The sequence below is a fragment of the Dipodomys ordii genome, unplaced genomic scaffold (assembly GCF_000151885.1).
Source record: "Dipodomys ordii isolate 6190 unplaced genomic scaffold, Dord_2.0 Scaffold61, whole genome shotgun sequence".
NCBI lineage: Eukaryota > Metazoa > Chordata > Mammalia > Rodentia > Heteromyidae > Dipodomys > Dipodomys ordii.
Genome location: NW_012267277.1, coordinates 2038762 through 2065094, shown reverse-complemented (window position 1 = coordinate 2065094; position 26333 = coordinate 2038762). Strand labels below are relative to the sequence as shown.

General features: G+C 50.2%; 1 protein-coding gene across 1 annotated transcript in view; it reads left to right on the top strand.

The window, feature by feature from the left end:
• Positions 1-25916, top strand: part of Glis1 (GLIS family zinc finger 1) — a 198730-nt gene extending 172814 nt beyond the window's left edge. Inside the window, exons 5-11 of the mRNA XM_013022254.1 lie at positions 3406-3567; positions 8043-8153; positions 11661-11793; positions 16382-16535; positions 23084-23262; positions 23812-23979; positions 25507-25916. Of these exons, the coding sequence (XP_012877708.1) occupies positions 3406-3567; positions 8043-8153; positions 11661-11793; positions 16382-16535; positions 23084-23262; positions 23812-23979; positions 25507-25661 (1062 nt within the window). The 3' untranslated portion in view covers positions 25662-25916. The remainder of the gene's footprint in view (positions 1-3405; positions 3568-8042; positions 8154-11660; positions 11794-16381; positions 16536-23083; positions 23263-23811; positions 23980-25506) is intronic.
• The last annotated feature ends 417 nt before the right edge of the window (positions 25917-26333 follow it).

Below are 26333 nucleotides of genomic sequence, written 5' to 3'. Positions count from 1 at the left end.
GCTAGCCTTGAGCTGAAGAGCTGAGGGACAGCGCCCAGGCCCAGAGTTCAGGCCCCACGACTGGACCCAAAAAAAAAAAAAAAGCTCGGGAGCAATGCAGAAGGCATGGGGAAGGCTTCTCCTTGAAGGCAGTGTTTAGTGTGGGGTATATGTATGTGTTTGCTGAGTGAGTAAAGGATGGAACGACCATCCAGGCCTCAAGAACAACTGGAGCAAAGGCCTGTGTGAAGGAGATTCCTGGGAGGTTTGTAGACAGCCATCACTCCTCAACAGATATGTGGGGTATGTGAGGATGGGAGAGGCAGTTGGGACCATTTTGGACAATAAGTACACACACTGTAGATCAGGACTTTTGAAAAATGTGTACATTAACTTGTCAGAGAGTTGGAAGAGAAGGTGTCCCAGGAGGAGCACATTCTGAACAAAGGCTGGAGTGAGAACAATTGTTCTGAGATGGAAGGTTGGCCCAGATAGGGATCCATGAACTCCTGGGGGAAGATGATATACTGATCCCCAGAGTGAGCAGATGCTCCCAAAGTCAGAAAAATCACGCAACTTGGAGGAATTATTGCCCTCAGCCGGCCCCATCCCCTCCCTGCACAGACCAGCAAGAAAAATAGAACATGCTGGATGTTGGGAAGAAGCCCTGCTCTTGAGCCCAGGCTCCTTCATAACACATGCAGGTGAACCTGGCACAAGGCCATTGCAGATGAGCAGGGGCCAGCACAGGATTCCCTTCTGGTTCTGATGTATGGGCAGTCGCAGCCTCTGAAAATAAAAGGGAGACAATTTCTGAAACCCAGTTGTAAAGGCTTGCCTTGAACTGGCCACAGTAGAGCAAGACCTGTAGTTGTGACCAGGCCTTCAGGAGGTACTGTCTCTGGGCCCTTGTCTAGCAGCTCTATCCTGTCTCCTTCTGTGTAGGACTGCAGTGAATATCTAGCTGCTATAACTGCCTTCTCTCTGTTTCCTCTCCCAGCCCCATCTGTCACCAGAAGCCAAGGATAACTTCCTAGAGCACTTATCTGAACCTATTCCCTTTCTAAGGCCCTTCTGTGGCCCCACTGTCCTTGAGGTAGCCTGAAGACTCATGCCTGACATCTGAGCACCTGTGATCTAGCCTCTGCTCTCCTTGCAGGCTCTGCACCCTCTGAGCACTTCACAGTACACAACCCATGTGAGCACAGAGAGACTTCCACAGGGGATCTGGGGGAAGTGACACTGGTGCTTCCTACCTGTCTCCTTGGCCCACCATGTCCCTGGCCTGGCCATTTGCATGGCTGTGCTAGTCATGATTCTGGGCCCAGGCGGAGCAGGGGGTAAAGGAGTAAATGCATGGATGCTGCCATGACTGGCTTCCCATGCCTTCCACCCTCTCTCCCCAATAATTTTCCACAGTCATTAGTCCCCCAGACAGCTTATCCCATGGTCCCAAGGCTGGCTGAATTATCCATTCTGTGTTTCCACAGCCCATTTACTTCCATAACATCTCAAGCATGGTGTTTTGAGATGGTATGTATGTCTCCTTCATGGGCTTCTGTGCTTCTGAAAAGGCAGAGTTTCTCTATATCTCAGTTTACCCACACACAGGCTGGAGCCAACTGGTCCAATTCCATGTCAGAAATTACCAGTTGTGCAGAACTGCTCTGGGTTAGAGATACTGACTTCCCCCACCCCCTTGAGGGCCAAGGAGATGAGCCAGTTGGACCCCAGATCTGATCTCTGCCCACAGTCCTCTTTATGCAAAGCCTTCCAATTCACTAAAGATAAAGTGCCTTTGAAGGCAAAAAAAGAAACAGGGTCCCAGCTCAGAGAAGAAGGAAGTCAAGGGTTCCAGATGTAGAGACAGATCTGTGAAGCTGTCACTAACTTCCTCCTTCTACAGATGAACTCAAGGGAAAGGTATGGAACAGCACACTTCGGGGAGCCCTAGAGCTTGGGGAACATAGACATCCCTGCTTTACCCTACACTGCCTGCTGCTGCAAGCCCTTGCTGCCCTCATGCTGGGGGCTGGGGTCACGTAAGTCCTAGTCTAGATCAGGTGCCCAGGATACGGCAGTGTCTGTAGAGAAGGAGCCTGCCTTCTCTGGTTCCTTCCTCCTAAAGGGATACTCCCCCTCTCCCCCTGTCCCCAGAAAGGCAGCAAGTAAAGCATCTGGGCTTTGGCATCACATTTGGTTTGCATCCTGTCTTTGTTGTGGTCATTTTACCAGTGTGTCAAATGGGGACATAGGTGCCTCATACTTCATAGTTGTATAGCTAAACACCTAGCAGCACATCACAGCCACATTAGTCTACCTTCTCCCCAACAAGGATCTACATAGCCAGAGCCTCTATCCTACTGAAACAGTCATGCTACGGGGGAGAAGGGGAGCAGGAAGGGATAGCCAGATATACTACAGGGTTGAAGTCCTATCCTGACCAGCCTTTGAGCTGGACTTTGAAGGTCAAGGAGGAGGGGAGTGCTGGATGACCAAGAGAGAGGTTATTTATTGTGCAATTTACATGAACAAAAGCTGGAAATGGCTTAGTTAGCTTCTGACATTTAGAGTATGGACACAGAAAGGCAGGCAGCAAGGGAGGGGAGGTTTGATAGGCAGCAAAACTTTAAGCAGGGAGCCATCACTATACATTTCTGGGTCACTGGCTTCTGGGCAACTGTGTACACTGGGGCAGGGGAACCTGAAGGAGTAAGATATGAAAGCACTCCAAGAAGAAAGGCTGAAGCAGGGCAGAGGCTGCAGGGACAAGCAGCCAGGGCTGCAGGAGGGTCGAGATGTACAGAGGCCCTACACTGCTCCTTCCTCACTTTGCACTGTGGTTTATTTCTTCTCTCCCCACTGCATACACATCCTATGTGTATGCCCAGGATGGGGCCTGGTAAATGGTGGGCATAGAACACTAACTAGCCAGATGTTAAATCAAAGACATTTTCATGTGCAGATGTGGTTATTGTTTCTCATAGCAGTTAGTATGGAGGATGAGGACCCTTGTCATTCAGTGAGGTTGGCCCACAACCTCAAATTTAGAAACTAGGAAATATATACAGGGAATAGAGGTCCAGGATACTACCCATGCTGTCCTTGGGACAGAGGTCCCTCAGGTCCAGGGTGAGGTCTCACTTTCCTGATTCCTGAGCTCAGAAATGACCTGCCCTCACAGAGTCCTGATTCTGGACTGGGCTACAGCCCAGAGTTATTTCTGGAAGCAGAAATAACTCTTTCCCAGCCTGTGATACCCATTCTAAACCAAGGCACACTTTTGGGGGCCCAAAGGACTTGATAAAGTCTGAGTGTATGGGCAGGACAGCAGGGCTGAGGGCTGGAGTCAAGCAGGCCTAAAGGGTCAGTTCCAGGTGGATGGGCCCTCAAGGACTAAGAGCCTTTCACTATTCTCTCTTGCAGTTTGAAGGCTGCAGCAAAGCCTTCTCACGGCTGGAGAACCTCAAGATCCACCTGCGGAGCCACACAGGTGAGAAGCCTTACCTGTGCCAGCACCCAGGCTGCCAGAAAGCCTTCAGCAACTCCAGTGACCGTGCTAAGCACCAGCGTACCCATCTCGACACGGTATGCCCAAGAACAAAGTTGGGGGACAGGTGGGGTTATGCACAAACCCTTTATCTGATGTAGAGCTAGTGTCTCACAGAGACCCTGCCTTTGCTCTCTAAAAATCTGAGCAAGTGTCCTGTACATTATAGGTACATTATTGGTACCCCTGGCCTCTATCCATTAGGTAGACAGGAGATTTTCCACCTCCCAGTTGTGACAAATATCTGTAAACATTGCCAGATGTCCCTCATTTGTCATTGGGATGCAAACTCAACAGGGTCCCTATTTGAGATCTCCTGATTTGGTCCATGGGAACCAGCCTGGGCCTCAGTGTGTCCTGTATCCTGTTGGGAGAATGTTCTCCATCCCCACATCCTTTCTTCTGCAGGTCAGTTATACCCAGAACAGGCCACTCCCTGGTGAGATCTTCGAACTCACCACCTAGGAACAGGCTTGCTCTCTAGGGCCATCCTCTTGTCCTTTCAGGACTGTAGGTGAAGTTGACGTGACAGCACGTAAGATACAGGATCCCACCACAGCAGCCTGACCTCCAAGTACTTATATTTCTTTCCTCCTCCTCCTTTGAGCTAGATAGTAGATAACTCATCATTCTATCCCAGGTCAGCCCAACCCTTTCCTTGGGTACACAAAGACCAGAGCAACGAACAGAGCATTTCTAAAACATCATCTTCAGGCTGCACTGCCACCAGGGGTCTCTGATCCAATTGACAGAGGAAGTAATCCGGCTCAAGAGGCCACTGTCTCCTCATGATGGCATAGCTGGACAGTGACAGAGCTTATTCATGACAGTCCTGGGCAAGGTGGCAGGTGCCCTGCAGGACCCCAGCCTCCATATGCAACAGGAGACTGGAGTCTGCAACCAGAATTTATATCTGGAACACAAGCCCTCTTCTCTGAAAATGTTTGGGGAGCTTGAGCTGAGGTGAGGGGGTGCTGAGAGGTCTGAATGGCTATCAGGCCTCGCCTATCCAGTACTCAGATGAAGAAAGAGAGTGACCCCCCTCTCCCCACTAAGTAGGAACCATGAACTAGCAGAGGCCAAAGTTGAAAGGACACAGCTCTCTGGTCTAAGCCCTGTATTTTATACCTAGAAAAAAATACCCAGAAAGAAAGATGGGCAAAAATTCAGGAAGTTAATGGAGCCAGGCCAGACCCTAGTTGGATCCTCTACATGTCCACTGCTCCCTACAGTATCACATGTCTGCCCATTGTCTCCAATTTGTTAATAAAGCTGAGACTCGCACAGTCATGTCCCTGTTGACAGAAGGAAGTGGTGGAGCTGGGGTGCACACCTGGATCATCTGACTGCAAGTCCAGTACTCTTTGCTAAAAAGCTGATGTGACAGTCATCCTAGAGGGCCAGATCTGAGGGGACAGGATGGTCAGGAATAGTCTCTAGCCTGACCCTGACTCACATCTCTTCCAGGCTTTACTGACAAAGGCTGCTCTGTGCCTAAAGTGAGATGTGGCTCTAGCACATCTAGTTCCTGAGTCACCTTCTCATCCCTAGAACTCTTGGAACCTTGGCCTACCCTGAGAGGTATACTTTGTACCTCAAAATCCCTGGATATGTTTGGGCCATAATGCATCCCCAACAGTGCCTTCTCCTCACCTCCTGACCTAAGGAACATCTCCACAGGCTTATCCTTTACCTACACTGGTTTACCCCATTCCTTCCTCCCTCATTATTGCATTTCCTAGACCTAGCCCCAAAGAAACAGGCTTCTGGATCCAGCAGGTATGTGAACAAAGCTCCAAGGGCAAGGTTAAGACAAGCATATAAAGGGCCTATGGGGTTATCCCAGGCCATCAAGCCCAGCACCCAACTTGCACCCAGTTCCATGCATAAATAGCACAAGCAGCTCCTTGCTGCTAGGCCGAAGTCCCAGCTTCCACTGTATGAGGCCCAGTGGAGGCCCATGCAGGGCAGTGCCTGTTTTTCACAAGTTCCCAGCTATGCTTCCCCCCACCCAGCATAGAGAATATAGGGTTCCCTGTGGACAGGAAATTATCTCTTAACAGAATGGAAAGGACCAGGCCTAGGTTCTGCTTTAGGCCCTTCCACCTGTCTCAGAGATCTGAGGACAGCCACCTGACTTCTATGGACTTTGGTATTAAAATGCCTTTCCCTCAAGAAGCGGGAGAGGTTGTTGGTATGGGGATGGCTGATGTGGCAGTCTGTATGGCCCTTCTTCCTGTACTGCTGCTTACAGATTAAATGCCACCTAAACCCTGCCATGTCCCAGGCATCCAAAGTGGGCTTTGATCCTTGTAGCCCCAAGTCCCAGTGTAGAATTGAAGTAGCTGCCTTTCCTGCTCTTATTCTTCAGTTGATGGGCCTCAGTTTCCCCATCAGTAGGATGAGGGGATGATAAACTCTCTGTTGCCTACTTCACTGGACTGTTCAGGGCTAAAGAGGCAGCTTCCTAGCAAAAAGACCTACTTACAGTCTTGTTGGCACAACAGAGGTCTCAGTCTCTTTCTTCACAAAGAAAGGGTGATTCTCATGAGGTTCTGTGAGACTCAAAAGTGACTAAGCAGAGTGCTACACCTAGCCAGGGCTCCAGAGAAAATCGGTCCTCTGCACAGGCCTGAGAGGTTCTGTGAGCCACTGTGGCAGTCCACACATGATGATGAGTAACCTTGTTGACAGGAACGGAGCAGCCCTGGGCTTGGAGCCTGTGTGGGGACTCCAGGCCCGGGGTTTGGCTGCTGGCTTGGGACAGCCACAGGGTTTCCTGAGGGCTTAGGGGGAGCTGGGCCTGAGGAATGTTCTATACACGTCAAGCCCTGGAAAAACAAACACAGAGATGGGCCTAGCTGCCCTGTTTCCAGGCATGTGTGCCTGCTACATGGAGCTCTGTTTGTTTGCTTTTTGACAAAAGCGTGTGGATTTGTATCAGCATCCTCAAGGGACAGGGCCTGGAGCCAGCTCAGGGACATGAAAGGACCCATGGTGAGTAGGGAATGGAGAAAGAGAGGGGGAGGGAAGAGGGAAAGAGAGAATACGGTTGTGTGTACGTGAATGTGGTTTGGAGTGGGGGTCAAGGCTCATGAGCAAGAGGGGGCCAGGTGCATGTGAAAGACACATGGTGGGGTAGGCGTGGCCAGTCCAAGCAGGCCTCCCATCCCTGCCTCCACCTTACTATACGCCTAGGCAACATCTCAACTCTGTCTCTCTCTTTTTGCTTTTCTCCGTTCTTTAACCTGGCAACTCTCCGTGGCAGCTCCAAGGTATGGTCATCTCTTTCTACTTTCCCTCCCCTTGAGGGCCCTGGGCTATGATCACATCTCTCCATTTCCCCATAATCTGGCAAGGGCAAAATGGTCTTGAGGTCTGGATATGTCCACATGGTATGTCTGACAGGACACAGGAGTCCCAGAGAATCACTCTGAGAGGTGTCTTTTTCTGCCAACACTGTCTTGTCCCCTGTAGTCCTGGGAGGCAGAAGGCTTCCTTCGGTGTCTTTAAAAGAAGAAATCTGGTGAGCTATAAGCCCCAATAGCATCTAAAGTCCCCATCAGGGTTTTTGTGGAAGCCCCTGGGGAGATAAAAATGCAGCTGATTCCCTGCTGTGGCCTGCTGAGACAGGTCTTTGCCATGGTGGAAAAGGCTTCCATGGTACCCAAGAGTTACCATCACTGATGGGAAGAAGCTTGGGCCTGTGGAGGGAGTGGGATTTAAGGACAGCTTAGGAGAGGATGTGGGATGAGTGGAGAGAGTGAAGGTTTAGAGGTCAGATTTAATGAGAAGAAAATAGAAAAGGTGCAGAGTAGAAAAGGCCACAGCCTCAAAAAGCTACAGTGCTAGGTAATGGCCTATGTTTTGAGCACCAGGGAACCATGAAAGGGGTAATAGAGGTCAGTGCTTAAGGTAGGCCTTGGCTATCATGGAAAAGCACTCAGAGGCCTGGGTCTGAAGGAAGATAAGCAGGAGTGTAAGTAGAGACAATAGGAATGGCTCAAGTCTCTCATTTGTCTTCTAGAGGAGCAGTGGGACCCACAAGTAAGTGGTTGGCAAAAGGCACAGTCCTCCACTACTGGTCCATGCTCTCCAAGGCCAGCTCCCTTCTGACCTCCCACAGTTGTTGGAAAGAAGACCTCCAGTTGCCATCTGGACCTGCCTACCTCTGTGTGGTCAGTCCCAGGCTGGCCATACTATCCCCTACTTCCTCCTGTTCTTGGCCAGGGTAGCCTGTCATATGACTCCTGCTCTACATTCTCAGTGCTTTTACAACTGTAAAATATAGGGGAACTTTCCTCAGGGTCAGCCCTATTGTGTAGAAGAGAAAAGTGAGGGTCCATGAGAGAAGGCAATTCACTCAATAGTAGAAGAAGATGCAACGCCCCTCCATAACTCCCAGGTCAGGTGCCTTCCCTTCACCTGCTGGTTCCACCCACAGGTCATATAGGTGCCCCTCTCCCTGAAAGATGGTCCCTTACTTTCTTCCTGTGACCTTCTGATGTTACAGAAGCCGTATGCCTGTCAGATCCCCGGCTGTTCCAAGCGCTACACAGACCCCAGCTCCCTTCGTAAGCACGTGAAGGCCCACTCTGCCAAAGAGCAGCAGGTGCGTAAGAAGGTAAGATGGCCTCTCAGCCAGGCTCCTTCTGAAGATATCCCCTATTGTCCTGGCCAGTGTCCAGTATCAGGCCAGGTACCCATATTACCCATGTGTATTCACCCATCTATGCACCTGTGAATGGTACTGTTTCCTGCCCAATCCATGAGTACATCTGCTGACCCACAGCCCCTCTTTTATCCCAGCTAGCCAGACATTTGCCCAACCACAAACTGCCCCCAGCACTCCTTCTCTATCTGCCCACTCACCATATCATTGAGTCCAGCCCCATGGAGAGTGCAAAATCGGAAAGGCAAAGTGCTCCTCCCAGTGGCAAGAGGCAGATATCAGAGGACTCAATACAGTATGATATAAGTAACAGCAGAGCCATGTGCAAGTGGTCAGGGGCACAGATAAGGGGTCCTGGCCATCTACAAAAAGAAATGAAACCAGGAGCCACCAAAGGTAGTGATTAGGGACATGAGCTCCGGAGCCACCCAGGCTCCATTAGTGCTATCTCAGTGGCTCTAGAAAGGTACTTACTCTGTGCCTCTACTTTCCTGACTATTACTGGGGTAAGAACAGGGAAATTGGTTGGCTTCAAGGGGTGGTAGTGAAAATTGAGAGGGCTAAGACTCATATCTGACACAGATTCACAAGCTCAGGATAGAAGTTGGTGTGTGCTATCATTTGTCTTGAGGCAAAATAAGTATGAGGCAGGTGAGTTCACATAAGAAGATGCTCTGGAATGACCAATGATAAGCAAGAATCATCAGCACCATGGCCCAGGCAAGGTTACTGTACACTCAGCTCTCTGTGTCTGGGTAGTCACTGCAGGCTCAGAGTTCTGCCCAGTAGTTATGTCTAAGGACAATCAGTGCCAATGGCATGTCATCTTGAAAGGTGCTGCTGGGGCCGTGAGGAGAACAAGCTATGGTAGGGGAGGTATGCTGGAGAGAAATGCAGGGTGAGAAGCCAATGCTGGAAGCAAGCCCTGTGGGGCAGAGAAAAATGGCAGAGGAGCCAGCAGAGTAGGGAGCAGCAGACACCATAGAGCCAGACTTGGGGCAGGGGGCAAGATGGTGGCACATAAGAGAACTGAGCAGCAGAGTAGGTTCTTTCTAGGAGAGCTACTGAGGCCACCAAGACCTATGGCAGAGACAGGACAGCACTGTGAGGCAGAGCCTCCTGACCCGGGGAAGCTCAGTTCCTGAGAGAACATGGGAGCAGGGGTATTTGGATGCCAACAAGGCATGGGAGCCATCCCAGGGACTCCAATGTAGTCAAAGGACAAGAGAGAAGAGCCTATTAATTTGTTCCGCCTGATCTGATGTATGGAACACATTTTGTAATCTAAGCACTATTCTATGGGTCATGGATACTGCCACAAATAAGACAATAAAGGAATGTGGGCAGAGAAAGCAGACTGTTTTATCCCACAGAATGGGGCAAACAGGAATGGAGGTGGAAGTAAGCAGACCTGGTACATGAGGAATGACAGCCAGGCTACCTTAGGTAGGTCTCCATTTTGAAGAAAGTAGGAAGCCATGAGAAGTGATAGAGCAGGGCTGGGAAGGTAGCTTAGTGGTAGAGTGCTCTCATGCATGAGGCCCTGGGTTCGATTTCTCAGCACCACATAAACAGAAAAAGCTGGAAGTGGTGCTGTGGCTCAAGCGGTAGAGCGCACGCCTTGAGCTGAAGAGCTGAGAGACAGCGCCCAGGCCCAGAGTTCAGGCCCCACAACCGGACCAAAAAAAAAAAAGTGATAGAGCAGAGGTGGAACAATTTGAGAGCATGCTCAGTAAACATGCTGGTGAAGCCACCTCCAAATTCACCCTAAGAATAATCCAGTTGTCTTCCAAGTCTCAGGAACCAGACCTGGAGCTTCTCAACCTATGTCTCATTTAGTCCTCCTGTGATTCACAGGAACTCATTCTGTTCATATTTTAGATAAGTGGAAACTGAGGCTTGAAGTATTAATGAAAGCCCAGAATGGTATAGCCCAGGAAAAACAGCCAGTACCATCCCAGACCATCTGTCTCCAGAGCTTTCCTAATACTATTTTTAGGTTGAGGGTCCTGAGGAGGGCCAGGAGTGGCCCAGGGAGGCTTCTGTCCCAAGCACAAGAGTGCCCAAGGACTGGAATCCTTCCCTGGTTTTCCCAGGCCCATACTTGGCTTACACAGAGCCCCCAGGGATTCAGCCGCAGATCTGCAAACTTCCCAACAATAAGCATCCATTAGAGCCATCGGGGATGATGTATCTTTCTGGGTAAAGCGACCCTTGTATTATGACAAGTCCTTGGCAGCCCTGCTGCGTTTCAGAGAGAATTAGAAATGCTTTTCTTCCTTAATTCTCTTCTCCTGCTGTTCCTAATCCGATCGACATTGTGGTCTACAAGAACATGCCTTGGCCCTCTTTTGCCAGAAACTTCATTTACATGGAAAACAGCTGCTAGGTCAGGCGCTGAGAGCCCAGCAGTGGCAGGCAGGCATGCTGTCCCCAGCCTGATCCTGGCACTCTGGCCTGGGAGGGTGGGAAACCCTTTGGGCTGACTCTCAGTTACTCTTAATGGGTCCTGGATAAAGTAAGCCAGTGTCTAGCTCTGAAATCCAAGTTCTGAGATTTCCTTGGGACAAAGGGCCCCTCCCATTCAGGTGCTTGTCCTTTGTTACCCACTGTCCTGCGGGCAGCACCCTCTTCTCTTCTGGATCCATCTGGAGAAGTAATGATGTTCTGAGTTGACTGGGAACAACCAAGGAGTATTGTTAAAGGTTTTGGGTGCACCCCAGCCCTGGCTTGCTGCTAGCCTGATACCTTGGGTCCATATGCTGTCCTCTGAACACAGCAGACAGAGGTTATCAGTGGTTTGTTTCACAGGCTGGATGGGTAAGACCCAGAGAGGGTAGATTATCTATCCAGTGTCCTACAGGGATTAAGAGGTAGAATGAGATTTGAACCCAGTTTTTCTGGCCCACCCTTGCAGGGAGAGGGAAGAATAATGGAGAAAGCGGGGAGGAACAGGCAATGCATGCCTGCTGCCCATCATGCCCATCTCTGCAGTTCACCCTTGATGCAATTGCAAACGCCTGACAGTCATGCTTGTCGTCCCTCCTGACTTACGTGCCTCCTATGGGCTGCTCTCAGCCGCTGACTGTGCAACCCTTGGGGACCGAAGTTCTTCATAAGCAAACCTCTCTTAAAAGATGTAGGAACCCTGACTCCCAGCTTAGGAAGCTCCCCATCAGTCTTTCCCTGGGTTGGTGGACACCCAGCCTTCCTAGATTCTCTGCTTTGTCTTACACAAGCACTTCCTATAGTAAATCTTTGTGTTGAGCCTATCTTAGCTTCTACTAACATCTAACACCATCCTTACGATGTGCAGTTTTAGCCCATTTTACAAATGAGGAAACTGAAGTACAGTGAGGAGGGTCTTACCCTGGGGTTAATGACCTTCTTGCCCTAAACCGAGGGGTCTGATGGGAAAGTCTCCCACACAACCATGACCTACCTCTGCTCACTCCCCAGCTGCATGCAGGCCCCGAGACTGAGGCTGATGTCCTGACGGAGTGTCTGGCCCTGCAGCAGCTCCACGCATCTACACAACTGGCTTCCAGCGATGGGAAGGGCAGTCTTGCCCTGGGCCAGGAGCTGCTCCCAGGTATGCAACGGGAGGCAGGGCCAGGGCACAGGAGGGGAGGCCCTTCCTCGACTGAGTATCCCCAAAAGATAGCAGTGCTCCATGAATCCAGGCCACATGGCACAACTGTCACAAGACACACACTCCTGGACCTTATTGCCCTTCTTTCATCCATTCTCTCCTGCCCATCTAAGTAGACACTCCTTCACACTCCTCCCCAGCTCCTGATTATCAGTGGATAAAGCCTATACCTCCTTAGCCTAATCCCAGAGGCCTCCTGGCTTAAGTACTCATGGTGACCTCTTACCCCATTTTGGCACCCTGGATGTAGATTTCTAGCCACCTTTTGCTCCTTTGCACTCTGAGCCCTGTGCACACCTTGCCAGTGTCTTCTCTTCATATCACTAAGGGGATCCTTGTTGCCTCCTCCAAGAAGTCTTCCTCTGGCCTCTCACTGTTTCCCATCAGAGCCTTCCACCAAACTAAGGCTTTGAGCTTCTCCAGAGCCTCTTCTAAAAGTTACCAGCACAGGGTTGTGCAGAGCCACATGCCTTGACCCAAACATGGCTATGCCGAGTATAAGATCCACATTCACCCTGTGGCCCATCTGCTGGGTCGCCTGCAGTGGGGAACTGCCTTTCTTCCCTTCATTCTGCTCGGAGTCCTATTATAGTCCCCCACACAAGGAAAACAGAAGTACTGAGAGTGTGGGCCTCTTGACGAGCCACATCCACTCACCGTTGAGCTCTGTGGTCCAGAGATGGGGATTCCTGAGTCCCAGAACCCTAGAGGCCCAAACACCTGACCATCAAGGCCTCTTGTCCAACCCAGGAAGCCTGCATGTCCAGCAGCTGCTGGCCATGGGGCAGGCTCAGGCCACAGCAAGAATTCCTGGCCATGTGGCTTGGGAATGCAGTCCAGATAAGGGCAGTGTGGCCTTTAGATTTGGCTGACAGTTTCTGTATTCTGCCCCCCAGTCCCCTGAAGAAACCACAGTCTTAGAAGAGAAAACTCTGCTTACCCTCTGGGATTTCTTGAGTTACTTCAATCATTCAAAACATTTTACATTTTCTAATTTTATTCTTCCCCCTCAACATTGAAGTAGCAACAGATTTTAAAATAACATCAGAGCCCTTACTAATCAGCCTTTAAAAAGAATAAGTTTTCATCTTTTCTTCAGGCCCACCAAGAAAGGACACTCCAAGGTGTTATACTGCCCCCTTAGCCAGAGCTGCCTCTCACAGGACCAGAAATCTGAAATGGTTAACCAAGCTGAAAGGGACCATACAGATAAACCTAGCTATGGATGAGGACATCTCCAGTGCTGCCTCCCAGTGATTGGTCCTGACTGCGCAGGAGAGGGGCCAACCATGATTAGCAGTGGTGGCCCAGAGCTAAGGTCCTGCAGCCACAGCATGTGGAACTTGGAAGGACTAAGGCTGGACAGAAGGACTAACCCAAGTCCATCTAGAACATCAGCAGAAGATTCATCCCCAACTGAGGGCCAAGCCGTAAAGAAAAACAATCAATTGAGGTGGAGGAGTCTTTGGATGTTCTAGCACCTACCAGACTTGCTACTCTTGGAGGGCTGTTGTGAGAACATATGCCAGAACATCCCAGCAGCTACCTTGAGCCTAAACCTGTCTGTGTTCATTTCTTACTGCTCACATAAACTTGAGAATGTATGTGGCCTTCTTGGCTAAGAAGGGGCTGCATAAGACTTAAACCATGGCCACATGCCTAAAGATGCACTCTTATTCATTCATTCATTTATTCATTTTGATGATAATAGGGTTTGAATTGAGAGCCTTACACGCTATGAAGGGATTCCACCACTTGATTCACACTCCCAGCCCTTTTTGCTTTAATAGTTTTTCAAATAGAGCTTCATGTTTCTGCCAGGGCTGACCTGGACTGTGAAAATCCTATTTATACTTCCTATGTAACCGGAATTATAGGCACATGCCACTATACCCAGCTTTTTCTTGATAGAGATGAAATCCCATAAACTTTTTGACTGGACTTGGCCTCAAACTTTAATCCTCCTGATCTCTACCTCTCAAGTAGGTAGGATTGTAGATGTGAGACATCTTAGAGGCTGAGGCTTCTGTCTTAATATGGAATCTGCCTCTCACTGCTAGTGCCATTCCCATGCCACCCTAAGTGTCTTCTGCACATTTACCACCATGCTGGCCCCTGCCCTCCACTGTAGCAGATAGAGAAGGAGCAACCTGAAAACACAAGCTGGACTCCCTGGCCTGGGCCCATTAGGGCCCTCTAGAGGCCATATGGCAGATGCCTGAGGCGCAGTTGGGAACAGATGTTAGGGCCAGAGGTTAAGCATTTATGGCTGATGATTGATGATGCTGTTTTACAACCTGGAATGGTATGATTTGGGGGAGGATAGATAGGGCTGGGGCCCCCACTCCCACAGCCCTCACAATCCATTGACTTATATCCCTATCCACTGTCTGTTCATACAAGTTTCATTTTCTCCATGTCATATACTTGGTAACCACCATGTGTCTATCCTCAGTGGGCTGTATAGACAGAAACCTAGACCAGGGCAGCAGCAAAGGCTGCAGACAGAGCTTGGGAGGGTTAGGAAAGATAGGCAGGACAGATAGGCAGAGGAGGAGCTGGAGTGGAGATATCAGATTGTCAGTGTTATCAGAGGCCCCTACAAGTTTTTTCTCCTCTGCAGAGGAGAGAGACCTCAAGCCCTTGTCTAGAAGGGCCATCTTTAGCAGGCTTTGATATTGTGATGGGCAGTGAGGACATGAGAAGCATGAGGATCAGCCATGCCTCTTCCAGGCCCTCCCAGCTGTCAAGCCCCAAAATTGGTTCAAGATGGCCAGGCAGTAGGTACCTAGGAGGCACTAAATGTTACAGGATGAACAGTACTGTGCCAGGCTTCCTCCATAATCTTCCCCTTCCAGTATATATCTGAACTAGCCAGGAGGACATGGAGCTAGATGGATGGATGGATGGATGGATGGATGGATGGATGGATGGATGGATGGATGACAGTGCTGCCTTTAGGGACAGATGTCTCAGAGGTGGCGAGTGGTAAGACTAGTGAGAGACTAGAGGGCACTTGGGACTTGCCAGGGATGTGGGGGTCTCACAGTCGGCCAGCACAAAGCCTAGAATAGAACCAAGGCCCTCACCAGTCCAGCTAGATACTAGCTTGAGCCATTCCTAGAGTGGCATTCTAGACATTCCTAGAACTAGCCTCAGACTTTCTTCCTGTATCACCTGAGAGACAGGCCCTTATTAGCTTTCTATTGTGTGACTTTGGCAGGTCACCTGTTGTATTAATATTAAGGTTCATGGGGCCAGGTGTAGTGGCATGCGCCTTTTGTCCCAGCTACAGGAAGATGTCTATGGGTGGGAGGATTTAGTCTGAGACCTCATTTTCCTGCAGCAGCCTCCTGAATTGTAGGCCTGGGCCAGAAGGGCCATCCTGGTATGAGATAGCCTTGGAACCTAGCCAGTGGAACAGGTAAAGTTCCTTCCTCAGCCCATCCATGAAGGAACCTGATGCGTACTCACATTGCTCCTTATAGGGTGATAAAAATCACTGGATCTGGATCCCTGCTGACCAGAGTGACATTCAAAGGTAACAATTTTCTGAGGCATTCTCCTGTCAGAGTATACATTGTACCTGTGTCACCCAGAGTACAGCCCAGGGACCAAGGAGTCCTCCAGTGCATCCTTCAGTACACAGATAGCAGGGAACATGATGGCAGTTCCTCTTCAGATAAACATGATGAGGGGTGAAGTACAAAACTGATCCCCATTAGTTTTAGTCCGCCTGTCTTAAGAAGAGGGGATAAAAGATGGTTAACCCTATAAGTATGACCTGTAGGTTTAGAATCTGAGCCCTGAGCATGGCTTGACAAATGGCCTCAATTGGGACAGTGGGGACCTTTCATGTAGTATGCAGCCTCGAAAGCTATGTATGTCAGCCCTACTCAGGGCTCTCTCCGGCCAGCTGGTATAGTCATTCTCTCCCTGGAACAGTGCACAGAAGACTCCTGGGCTCTGCTTGGACATTTCTGAGGATTACAGTTCATTCTCTCCAGAAGCCCAGTGTGCTACAGCAGCATTCCTGGCTAGAAGTCAGTCAAGCCTAAACTCCTTTCTGTCTCACCTGCAACAACATTCCTGGTTAGAAGTCACTGTCAAGTCTAAACTTATTTCTGTCTCTCTCAAGCTGCTCTTGATTCCAAAGACCCCGCTGGTTTCTAGGAATACACAGAGCAGTTACATTTCCAAAACAGCCCAGAGAGGCACACACACACACACACACACACACACACACACACACACACACACATGAGGTATGACTATCTTATGTCTCTGGCAGCCATTTCCTGCCCACCTCTGCCATCATAAGAGTCCTTAGCCCTGGACATGGTCCTTTAGCCATGCTGAGTAGAGCTACCACCTTTCTTGTTCGGACCCTTAAACTCCTATTAATACAACAGTATTCATTATCCTTCTTGTCATTCTCTCTTACAAGCTGTCACACGTTGCTCCTGCTCATCACAGTCATCTCTCGGAGTAGGACAAAGCCCAGTGATATGTTCTTGGTTTCCTGCAGGTGTGTATCCTGGCTCCATCAACCCCCACAGTGGGCTTGCTTCAGGCATCCTGCCCCCTACGCTCGACGTCCCTTCCAGGCCCCACCCACTGGATGCTGCCAGTTCCCACCACCATATGTCCCCCCTGCCGACCACTGAGAGCACCAGGGATGGGTATGTACCCCAAGCCAGTCCTCCCTGAGGAACATGTGGGCACTTACTTGAGAGGTGGGTAAGTGCAGGCACTTCACACACCGTGTGGTTGTTAAAATAATGAGAATACCTCACATTTACAGAGCTCTGTGCTTTCTACCAAAGCATTTTCTGCTTTCTACCATTCTCCATGCATCATGTTACCAATGGCTCCCAATGACTTAGAGGCAGGAATATTGGTATTTGAGCTTTGGATACTCACCCTTTTCTCCCTCCTGAGAGTCTTGGGAGGATGCAGGGCTCACACCTGTGTACTGCTATATCCAGGCTATATCCCTTGGCTTCTTCTTGGCTCCTCTGTGCATTTGGTACACAAGCTTCCAACTTCCCCTTCAGAGAGACTTGCTAGTCTTCACCCATCTCTGCCAGTGTAGCTGTGGTTATGGCTTTACCTGCCAGAGCTTCCTTGGAATCTTACAACAGAGTCTCACTGCAGAGAGGACCATCTTTCCTGCATCCAGTGTAGCTCTCACTGTGACCACTTAAAGTCTAAACACAGTAAATGTGCTCATTTCTAACTCCCAACAATGCTGGAGTCTGTGTCTTCCTAGCATACAGAGGAAATTCAGTCCTATCCTCCTGTCCTCCCAACAATCTTTGCTTATTACCAGCAGTGACTTGATCAAATTCTTCACCCAAGGCATGGCCCCAATACTTCCCTCTTTTTCTGCCCTTTTATGCCAGGACTGCAGCCCTGGCTTTAACCAGTGTATACCTGGGGCCAGCCTGGCTTCCCCACCAGCTCCTATCTGGGCCCCTGCTGCCAGTCATCCCTTCTTTCAGCATACAGTTGAGCCTTGAGAGTAAGCTGGGCCCAGTGCTGGCTCCATCCTGAAGCTGCTGCCATGTGTGAGGTGAGAGGTGCAACGGACCAGCTCGGCCGGAGCACTGGGACCGACGGGACAGGGATCTCGGGATAGGTGGGCAAAGGAGTCGGCAAAGTGACAAACAGACACAGACTCAAAAGAGTTGCATCTGAGTGTATCTTTATTGAGGAGAATTAACATTTTTATACAGTGTGTGATTGTGACATAGATTCTTTATTTAAGCACGTAATCAATTTTTTAAAGGCAAAGCATTGATGAATTACATGAAAATTAATGACTATCCCACTAACTGTTTAAGCTAACTGGTGCGAAACAAGTCTAGCATATTGTTTAATAGAATACGTCATCTATTCAGCCTTTTTATGTTTAATAATTAACAAACCTAAGACAGGGCTGTACTTACATTATACTCTTTTTAATTTTATTTTTATCCAACTATTTTCATCTTTATAAGCTCCTGTATAAGGAAATGGTTCTTGGTTGGTTCAGGAAATATGTTACTAACTTTATATTTTGTGTGAAAACACCATCTATTCCCTATAACGTAAGTTGGACTAAACTTAATCATAACTGTTGGGAGAATCTTTCTTTTTCTTATATAATCAGAGGTCTCTTCTTTTTTTTAGAACTCTCTAAACTACTAGGATAACTCTTTCTAACTTAGTTTAATTTATTGATTTTGTCTGTTGGACATATCTAGAAATTTTAAGTCTCTATATTTACTGTGCGTGAGCTGAAAAACCGCTTGTGAAGTTGTAGGAGTTTCTGGAGGCAACGTCACATCAAATGATAGATTGATTGGGGCATTGCCCACATTTAATCTTTGGCCTTAGTCTTTATTACTTAGAGAAGCCATCTCTATTGGACTGGAAAAATACAACATGCTCTGTTCGCGGATCAATAGAAAAATAGCCAAAACAAGAATAAAGGCAATGAATGTACAGCCAAGAAGAATATAGTAAGAATAAAGGTAGAGGCTATAAAGGTGCAGCCAAGTGTATGGGAAGCCTTGAACCAACACCCCCTTCCTGGGGGCATGCTTCCTTGAAGCTCTTTGTCCAATGCGATCTCTCACGCAGAGCAGAAGGTGGCGTGGCACCCACTGGTCACAGAAAGATGTCCACTCAGCTGGAAATACCAGGAACCACTGGAAGTGAAGAAACTTAAGCGTTTGACCTTGTTTCTCTGGCCAGAGACTATTCAGTGAACTTGCAGTCCCTTATTCTGTTGTTGATGTCAAATCAGAAGCCATCTATCCACCACAGGCAGCTTTATGGAAGTGCTCCGCCCACCTGCCCCGGCCTCTCTTTGCTGAACCCAGCTAAGGACTCCTTGCAGACACATCTTCATGGCTGCTTTGCCTGCTGTGATCTCTGCTCCTTTCCAAACGCTTGCTTCGGCAGCTTCTTCTCCATTGTGCCTCTCGGACTGGGTTCCCATGGTGGTTGGACACTGAGTTGCTTGTTAGAGGAGGAAACAAGAGTTGTTGTATACAATGGCAGGCCTGAACTGGCCTGGAGGCAGGACAGACGCTCTCTCCCAGGTGGGACTTGTCAGGGCACAGGGCAGGCATCCTGCCACTGGGCCCTGGGTCACTGTGGTGAACAGCAGTCACACTGGAACTTCCCTTTCTCAGAGAAAAACGGGTTAAGTCTGACCAGATTGTCTTTTTTAGGGAATCCAGTTCTCCACCAACTTCTGGGGGATGCCTGGGGCTTGAGTCTATGCCAGGCTCCACTCCTGTCCAGAACCTTTCATTCCAAAAGTTTCAACCAAGTGTATGTGGCGTGGCAGAGAGGGGTGGCTAGGCCACAAGAGACTGGCTGTACAGGGCCAGGTACTGCAGAGAGAAAGCAGAAAAGGCTGTGGAAAGTCAGAGGATGCCCTGAGAAGGCTGTCTAGCGCAGGGTGCTAAACTAGCCTGTAAGGTGAAGCAGAACTGGACAGGTAGAGGACACGTGAGGGAAAGAGAGCAGGGATGCAGACAGGCCTGATGAAGGCTGGTACAAAAGCCATCATGTGAATGATGGCTGTGGATAGGCTGCCAGGCCTAAACCACAGGTTGGTCCTGGGACTGTAACCAGATTTGGGAGCAGCCATGCGACCAGATTTGGAGTCAGACACAGGCTGGATTGTGGGAGGCAAGGGAGATTATGGGGTACAGGACAGCATCCTGACCAAGTGGTATGGGGTGATGAAAGAACGTCCAGAAGGCAGTAGTGATAGCCTAGGCTCAGCAGAGTTAGGAGACCCTGGTGGAGCAGAAAGGGTTGGAAAGACAGAGACAGGCCCCAAGGTGTGCAGAAAGGTGTGAGCAGAGCTGAAGATGGAGCTGTAAGAGCAGAGAGCAATAAAAATTATCCTCCTAATCTAATGCTGATGGCTCACACCTGTAAGCCCAGCTACTTAGGAGGCTGAGATCTGAGAATCACTGTTCAAAACTAGCCTGGGCAGGAAAAGTCCGTGCAGTTCTTATCTCCAATTAATTAACAAAAAGCCAAAAATGGAGCTGTGGCTCAAATGATAGAGTGATAACCTTGAGCACAAAAGCTCAAGACAGCACCCAGGTCCTGGATTCAAGCCCTAAATATCTCATCTCTCTCTCTGTCTCTGTCTGTCTGTCTGTCTGTCTGTCTCTCTCTCTTTCTCTCTCTCTCTTTCTCTCTCTCTCTCTCTCTCACACACACACACATACACACACACAGGAAGGAAAGAAGGAAGGAAGGGAAGGGGAAGGGAGAGAGAAAGCCTTCCTCAGGCAGGGATCCTCATCTTCATGGGGTAGAGCACCTAGAGTACCTCATGACAGTAGTGGGGCTTCCAGGCTGGCCAGTAGTGTCCCCACAGACCTACCTCAGGGAGCTGAGAGCGTGAGCATCCAGGGCATGCCTGGCATAATCCAAGTCCCAGAGAATAAAGGTAGCTACTATTATAATAATTTTTATTACAACATTCAGATTATAAAAATAAAACTTATTTAAAGAGAAAAAAAGTACCCTCCTCCAGGAACAGATGAGAGTCAGACAAATGTGCCTGGCATTGTGTATGTCATTTGGTACAGCTCCTTGGACAGGAGCCCCACCCCCATCCTACTCCCAGCTCAGTCCACCTGCTCACTCACCAGCCAAAGGAAAATTAGCCATACGAGCCCTTCCTGACTGTGCTCTGCACAGCCTCTAATCACCTGCCTGCCACCTGCATAAGTGCCTATCAAGAATTCCTGCAGTGAGAGGCAGAGTGATGACAAGGCAGGACACCCAGCCCACCTGCCCACCACTGCTGGCAGAGCATCCTCCCCAACCAAGCGCCCAGCCCCTCCGCTGTGGGAGAGAAGGGCCCTCGTGCCTGACACCAGTCTGGGGCTTGGCCTGAATGGGTTTATTTTTTCATCCACTGAGGAGAGAGGGGAGGGAAGGGCCTTCAACCTCCCCTTCCTGCCAAAGTCAACAGAGAACAGCCACTTGAGGCTCCCCAGTGGTTTGCTGGTACGTTTAAATAGCTTGACAGAATTATCTGATTCACTCAAAACTATGCTAAGAGGGCCCGACTTCATGACCAAATGTATTTACCCTGGCTCAGAGAAGACGCCAAATAGGGTGGGTTTTTTTCTTCCTAGCTCTGTGCTTGGTATGAAGCCCTCTGTCTGCCAGGCCAGTGAGGTTTCACATTAATTTTTATTGATTCCAATTGAAACACAAGTATTTGATGTGGGAGTTATTTGCATGGCTCAGAAGAAGGCTCCAGGTGACCTCCTCTCTTTTCAGAGTCCAGGTGGAGCAGTGCAGCGTGGCCTGCGCGTCATGTCGGCTGCGCGTAGAGTTGTGTTCTGTTTAATTTCACTGGCTGTGAAGGTGGCAAATGCAAATTTATGGCAGGGCAGAGACGGGAAAACCCATGTGTTTCCCCCTCTGATCTGTTCTTCTTACTTCTGCATAGCAGTTCATCTCTGGGACTTGGAACTGAGCAATTCACAAACCCACTTAGTGTCATCATTTGCCATATGCCAGGCCCAAAGCTGGCCCGCCCCAGAGGAGCTGCTGGGGAGAGCTGGCTTGTTGGTCCCCAGATGGGATGGAGGCAAGTCAGACACCACACAGCAGGCCTGAAGGAAGAGGGACAACTCTCTTGGCCATACCTTGACCAAGCTTCTACCAGAACTGACCATGAAGACCCCAGATTGTTACACAGCCCTGCAGCTCATAGTAGTCACACCCTGTCCCACTCAATGAGGATTTGGCTCATGAACTAAAGGCTAGGAACCCAGCACAGAGGCCCCCTTTCTACACTTCATGAGGGGACCAGACATGTAAAAGACAGTGCATTGGAGATACAGTGACCAGATATAGGGCTCAGGATGGAGGCAGTAAAGAGGACACATCCGACTGCAGATGGGCCCCTCCCCTGCATCTCACTCCCAGTCTCCTGTCAGTGTCATACAGTCTGGGCTTCCCTCAAAGCAAAGCTGTCCCATTAACACCTCATATAGTCTTGGAGCAACTCACAGGCCTCAGGCAAGCAGGGAAGTACAGGCTACCTGGAACTTTCTATTTTAATGTGGCTGATCCAACAAATCTACAGATCCACACAAGAATATAGACACTGAACACACACACACACATGTGCACACGCGTGCGCACGCGCACACACACACTTCCTTCCTGTTGCACATAAATACTTCCTAGGCTACAAGCCTTCTGCCTCATCCCAGAGCCTAACTAACCTCAAAGTTGCTTTGGTCTCTGTGAGCACACCCAAGGCTGAGGTAGGAGCCTGGTCAGCAGCAGTGGCAGTCCATTTCAATGGTTCTTTGTGTGGCTGGATTAGGGTAATTGCCAAGCTCTCAGGCACAAGATCTTCCGGTGAGCACTGTCTTAGGCCTGCATCCCTTAGGCTCTATATGAAAGGAAATGGTGAGCCCCTATCACACGAGGTATGCAAGTAGAGGGGAGATGGTCAGGAGTGGAGATGGAAGAAAAAAGAGGGGGCCAACTTGGACATCAGACACACCTATTAGCTCTTCCCTTCCTGTTGATGGAGTGGCTATCTGGTAGTCCAGTGGGGCTTTGTACATATTGCTTTGATTTTACCCAATATTACTCATGAGGTCAGTACTCTGTGGCTGGGAAGAACATGGGTGACCTCTGTGAGCCTTGTTTTTTCTGGTCTACAAAAGGGCATAAGAAGCCTGTCACAGGGCTTGGGGCAAGGAAGGGCAATGAATGGTGATTTAGTGCTGTGGATTCTTCTGTCAAACACATGCTAAGGCTTTCAGTGTGGGCCATTCCAGGGCTCATCCTCTAGATGGCCCAAATGGCAGTTAGAGTTGAGCACCCAGCAAAGCAAATGGTATTCCACCATTTGAGAGTTTTGGAGTGCCAGAAGAGTACAGCCCTTTGTAGGGAAACTAGGGCTCAGCAACATTACAGTTGCAAGTTTGCTAGTGAGAACAGGAGTTTAAACAGTGTTCTGTAGATTCCAGACGTTGTGTGCTTTGCTGTGGTTCCTTGCTGACTAGCAAGCCGGATGCTAGGCTCTCAATCAGAATTTAGTTCCCACCTGAACATAACTGAGCAAGGCTTTCTCTTCCACTTGCACCATTGGGAGGAAGAGCAGGTGGTGAGAGGACCCAACGCTGTGCCTCTCTCCCAGGCCTGCCTGCTCATGGTGGTCTGTTCTCTCCAGGTTGGGATCCAGCCTCCTCTCACCCATGGTCAGCCCATTGAAGGGGCTTGGACCACCACCACTGCCACCGTCTTCCCAGAGCCAGTCTCCCGGGGGCCAGCCTTTCCCCACACTCCCCAGCAAGCCACCCTACCCACCCTTCCAGAGTCCCCCGCCCCCGCCTCTGCCAAGCCCACAAGGTAAGACCCGTCCTGACATCTCTTTGTGTACACCCCTAATTCCTTATGGAGCAACACACAAGCCTGGGGGAGGCAGGTGGGTCCTCAGAGAATGACATCCAGACATGGAAGCTCACACTGGAGAAGCTGGGAGACAGTGACCCACAGCACCTAGCCAGGACTTAGTTTTGAGAAAATCAGTCCAAAAGGTAAGGAAGGGCCCTTCAGTCACTGTCCACGGTGGGGAAAGGGCTTTCCCCTTGAGAGAACGGCATAGCAGGGCTTTGGCCTTGGCAGTAGGTAGGTCAGGAATGCTTGGAGAACGAGAAGGTGGGTAGTACGTATAATGGATTTGAGAGAGTGGGAGAACAAGAGCACCATCGTCCACATGGGACCCCCCCCCAGCCCTCCTCTCCACAGACTTCGGGCCCCTTCTCTGCCCTGTACTCTCTCCTCTCATGCATAACCACAATGAACCAGATAATTGGCCTGAGTTGTACAGTGATTCAGTCCGCTCCCTGCCCTGCACTTTCCCTTCATGAATGCAACCTTTGCTGCACACTCTTCTAGGCTACCAAGGGAGTTTCCACTCCATCCAGAATTGCTTCCCCTATGGTGACTGCTACCGAACAACAGAGCCAGCCACAGGTGGAGACGGGCTGGCAGGGGAAGCCCATGGTTTCAACCCACTGCGACCCAATGGCTACCACAGCCTTAGTGCACCTTTACCTGCCCCAGGTAAGTGCTGCCTGCTCCTGCTCTATGGGTTCACCCTGTGCTGCTTTAGGCAGGGTCCCACATTCTTTGGAAGCCCTATGTGAAAGATCCTCCTGTGTACAGAGACACAGGATTATAGGGCCCCGGTTTTCACAGAGCTGATATTTGCACCCATGACAGTAGACGGCTCTGCCCAGCCCCACACAGCTGTGTGTCTTCCACAGGTTTCTGAGGACTCAGGGAACACTAAAGTGGGGCTCTTAGTCTAACTATTGCCTCACTCCCAAGTGTTGCTTGAGCACCTATGGATGCTAGCTGAGCTGTAGACCCTACGGATACAGTAAGGACTTGGACTCCCATTTACAAAGAAAAGATCAGGAAGGAGCAGTGCCTAGAGCATACTTACTCCCCCGTATAGTCTGGAGTCCAAGAGCAGAAGAGGTAGAGGGCCTGTCTCCTAGTCCCTGGTGAGCTAGAGAAGCCTAGTGAGAGGAATAGGCTCTGTGTGACCATAGTGAATCAGCTCAGCCCATCAAACCAGGCGTAGGCAGAACAGGATGGCAGATGAGTGGCTGAGACCTCTTGGAGCGCCCTAAGCCAAACTCTTCCTAAATCAGCTTCCGGGCCAGATCTAGCTAGTGGCCACTGAGGCCCAAAGGGGAAACTGCAGGCCTGCCCCAGAGGGCTCTCAGGCAACCAAGGGTAGAAGGTCAAGTACCAGGGCCACAGACAAGCACTCAGCCCCATGGGTCTCTCTGTAATGGTCCATGTGTGCATTCTTACACACGTGCTTCTCATCGCTATGTGTCCTGTCTGCACAGTGGGCATGCCTGTGTGCATGTGCACATAGGGCTGGGTCAGGTGGTTCTGGGCAGCAGGAGGGGACCCCAGAGCGTGTGCTCTCATACCTGCACACTGTACTCAAGTTGTGCCATCCTGATGGTCCCACACCTGTCGCTCTGCACAGTGTGTCACCCACCTGTAACTACCTGTGTCCACAGACCTGTGTGTGGGCCCAGTCACTTGCGGGCTTGTTTCAGATTAGTGTGCTGCGTACCTGGAGATTGGAATACAGTGTATGAAGGTGGATATGTGCCACACATCTGCATGATAGAACTGTGTCTGGTTCACCTGTGTGCTGTGTTCCAGGTTTGTGAGCACACTGATTGGTGTGTGATCAGGTTCCAGTGCTGTACCCACCCCGCTGGCTCTCACTATCCTGACTTTCCCACCCTTACCCACCCGGGCAGATCTCTGTGTAGCAGCAAGGCCTGACATCAGTAACTTTGAGGAGAGCTAAAGGTAACCCCATACTGGGTCAGAGAACTAGAGAAGCCCCCAACCAGAATGAGAAGCTTCTCTGGGCTTCTGCTCTCCCCAGTACCCACTGCAGCACCGCTACTGTCAGCCAGTTCCCCTATCAAGGTGAACATAGTCCCTCAGCTGTCCCAGGCTCCCTGGAGGGTCAGGCTCAGGACTCCCTCCAGCCCCTCTCCTTACCACAGGCACCTGAGGTCTAAGAAACCCATTCTCTCCTGTCTCCCATAGGCTATGAGGCCCTGGTTGAGGCCCCATGCCCCACAGTGCTGCCGCCACAGCCAGCTGAAGATGTGTCCAGCGGCCCTGAGGACTGCAGCTTCTTCTCCAATGGAGCCTTTGACCACTGCCTGAGTCACATCCCCTCCATCTACACCGACACCTGAAGGAAGGCTCACGCGCCCGCCTGCCCAGCTCACAGACTTTGCCTCACCTACTTGCCACGGGCTCCCGCCCCCTGCACCTGGCAGGAGCAGCAAAGTGACCATCGCAGGGAAACCCGGCACTGTGGGAGGGAGTGGCTTGCTGAGCTCCGAGCTGCCCACCAGGGAACATGCCCTTGATAGTGTCTTCCTCTTTCTCCTCCCTATGGTTTTAACATCACAGACCTCGTGTATATAAATTGTACAGAACTTGTTTCCATTTCCCTGTCAGTTTTATATTTTTGGTTTTACCAACAAAGCATTAAAAACTGGAAATGAGACTTGGAAGTCAGGTTCTCTGGTGGGATTCAGCCTAGAAGCTGAGACCAGGAGTGCACAGCCAAGAGCCAACCTTTGGGGGCTTGGGAGGCCCCATGGACGGCCTCCCCATGGAGGCCCCGGGTCGGCCCTAGGTTCCAGCATGTGGGTAGGTACCCGTGTTAACTGCCTCCCACCTCCACATGTTATGACTGTTAAGAGACCCCAGGGAGGGTATCACCACAGACAGGTGAGAGACGGAGGCTAGGAGGGGCTCCGTGACTGATGGGGTCCCACCACACCATGTCAGAGTGACAGGGAACCCAAGCCATGTCCCCAGGTACCTGCAGACTGCTGCATCGAGGCCTCAGCCAGTGG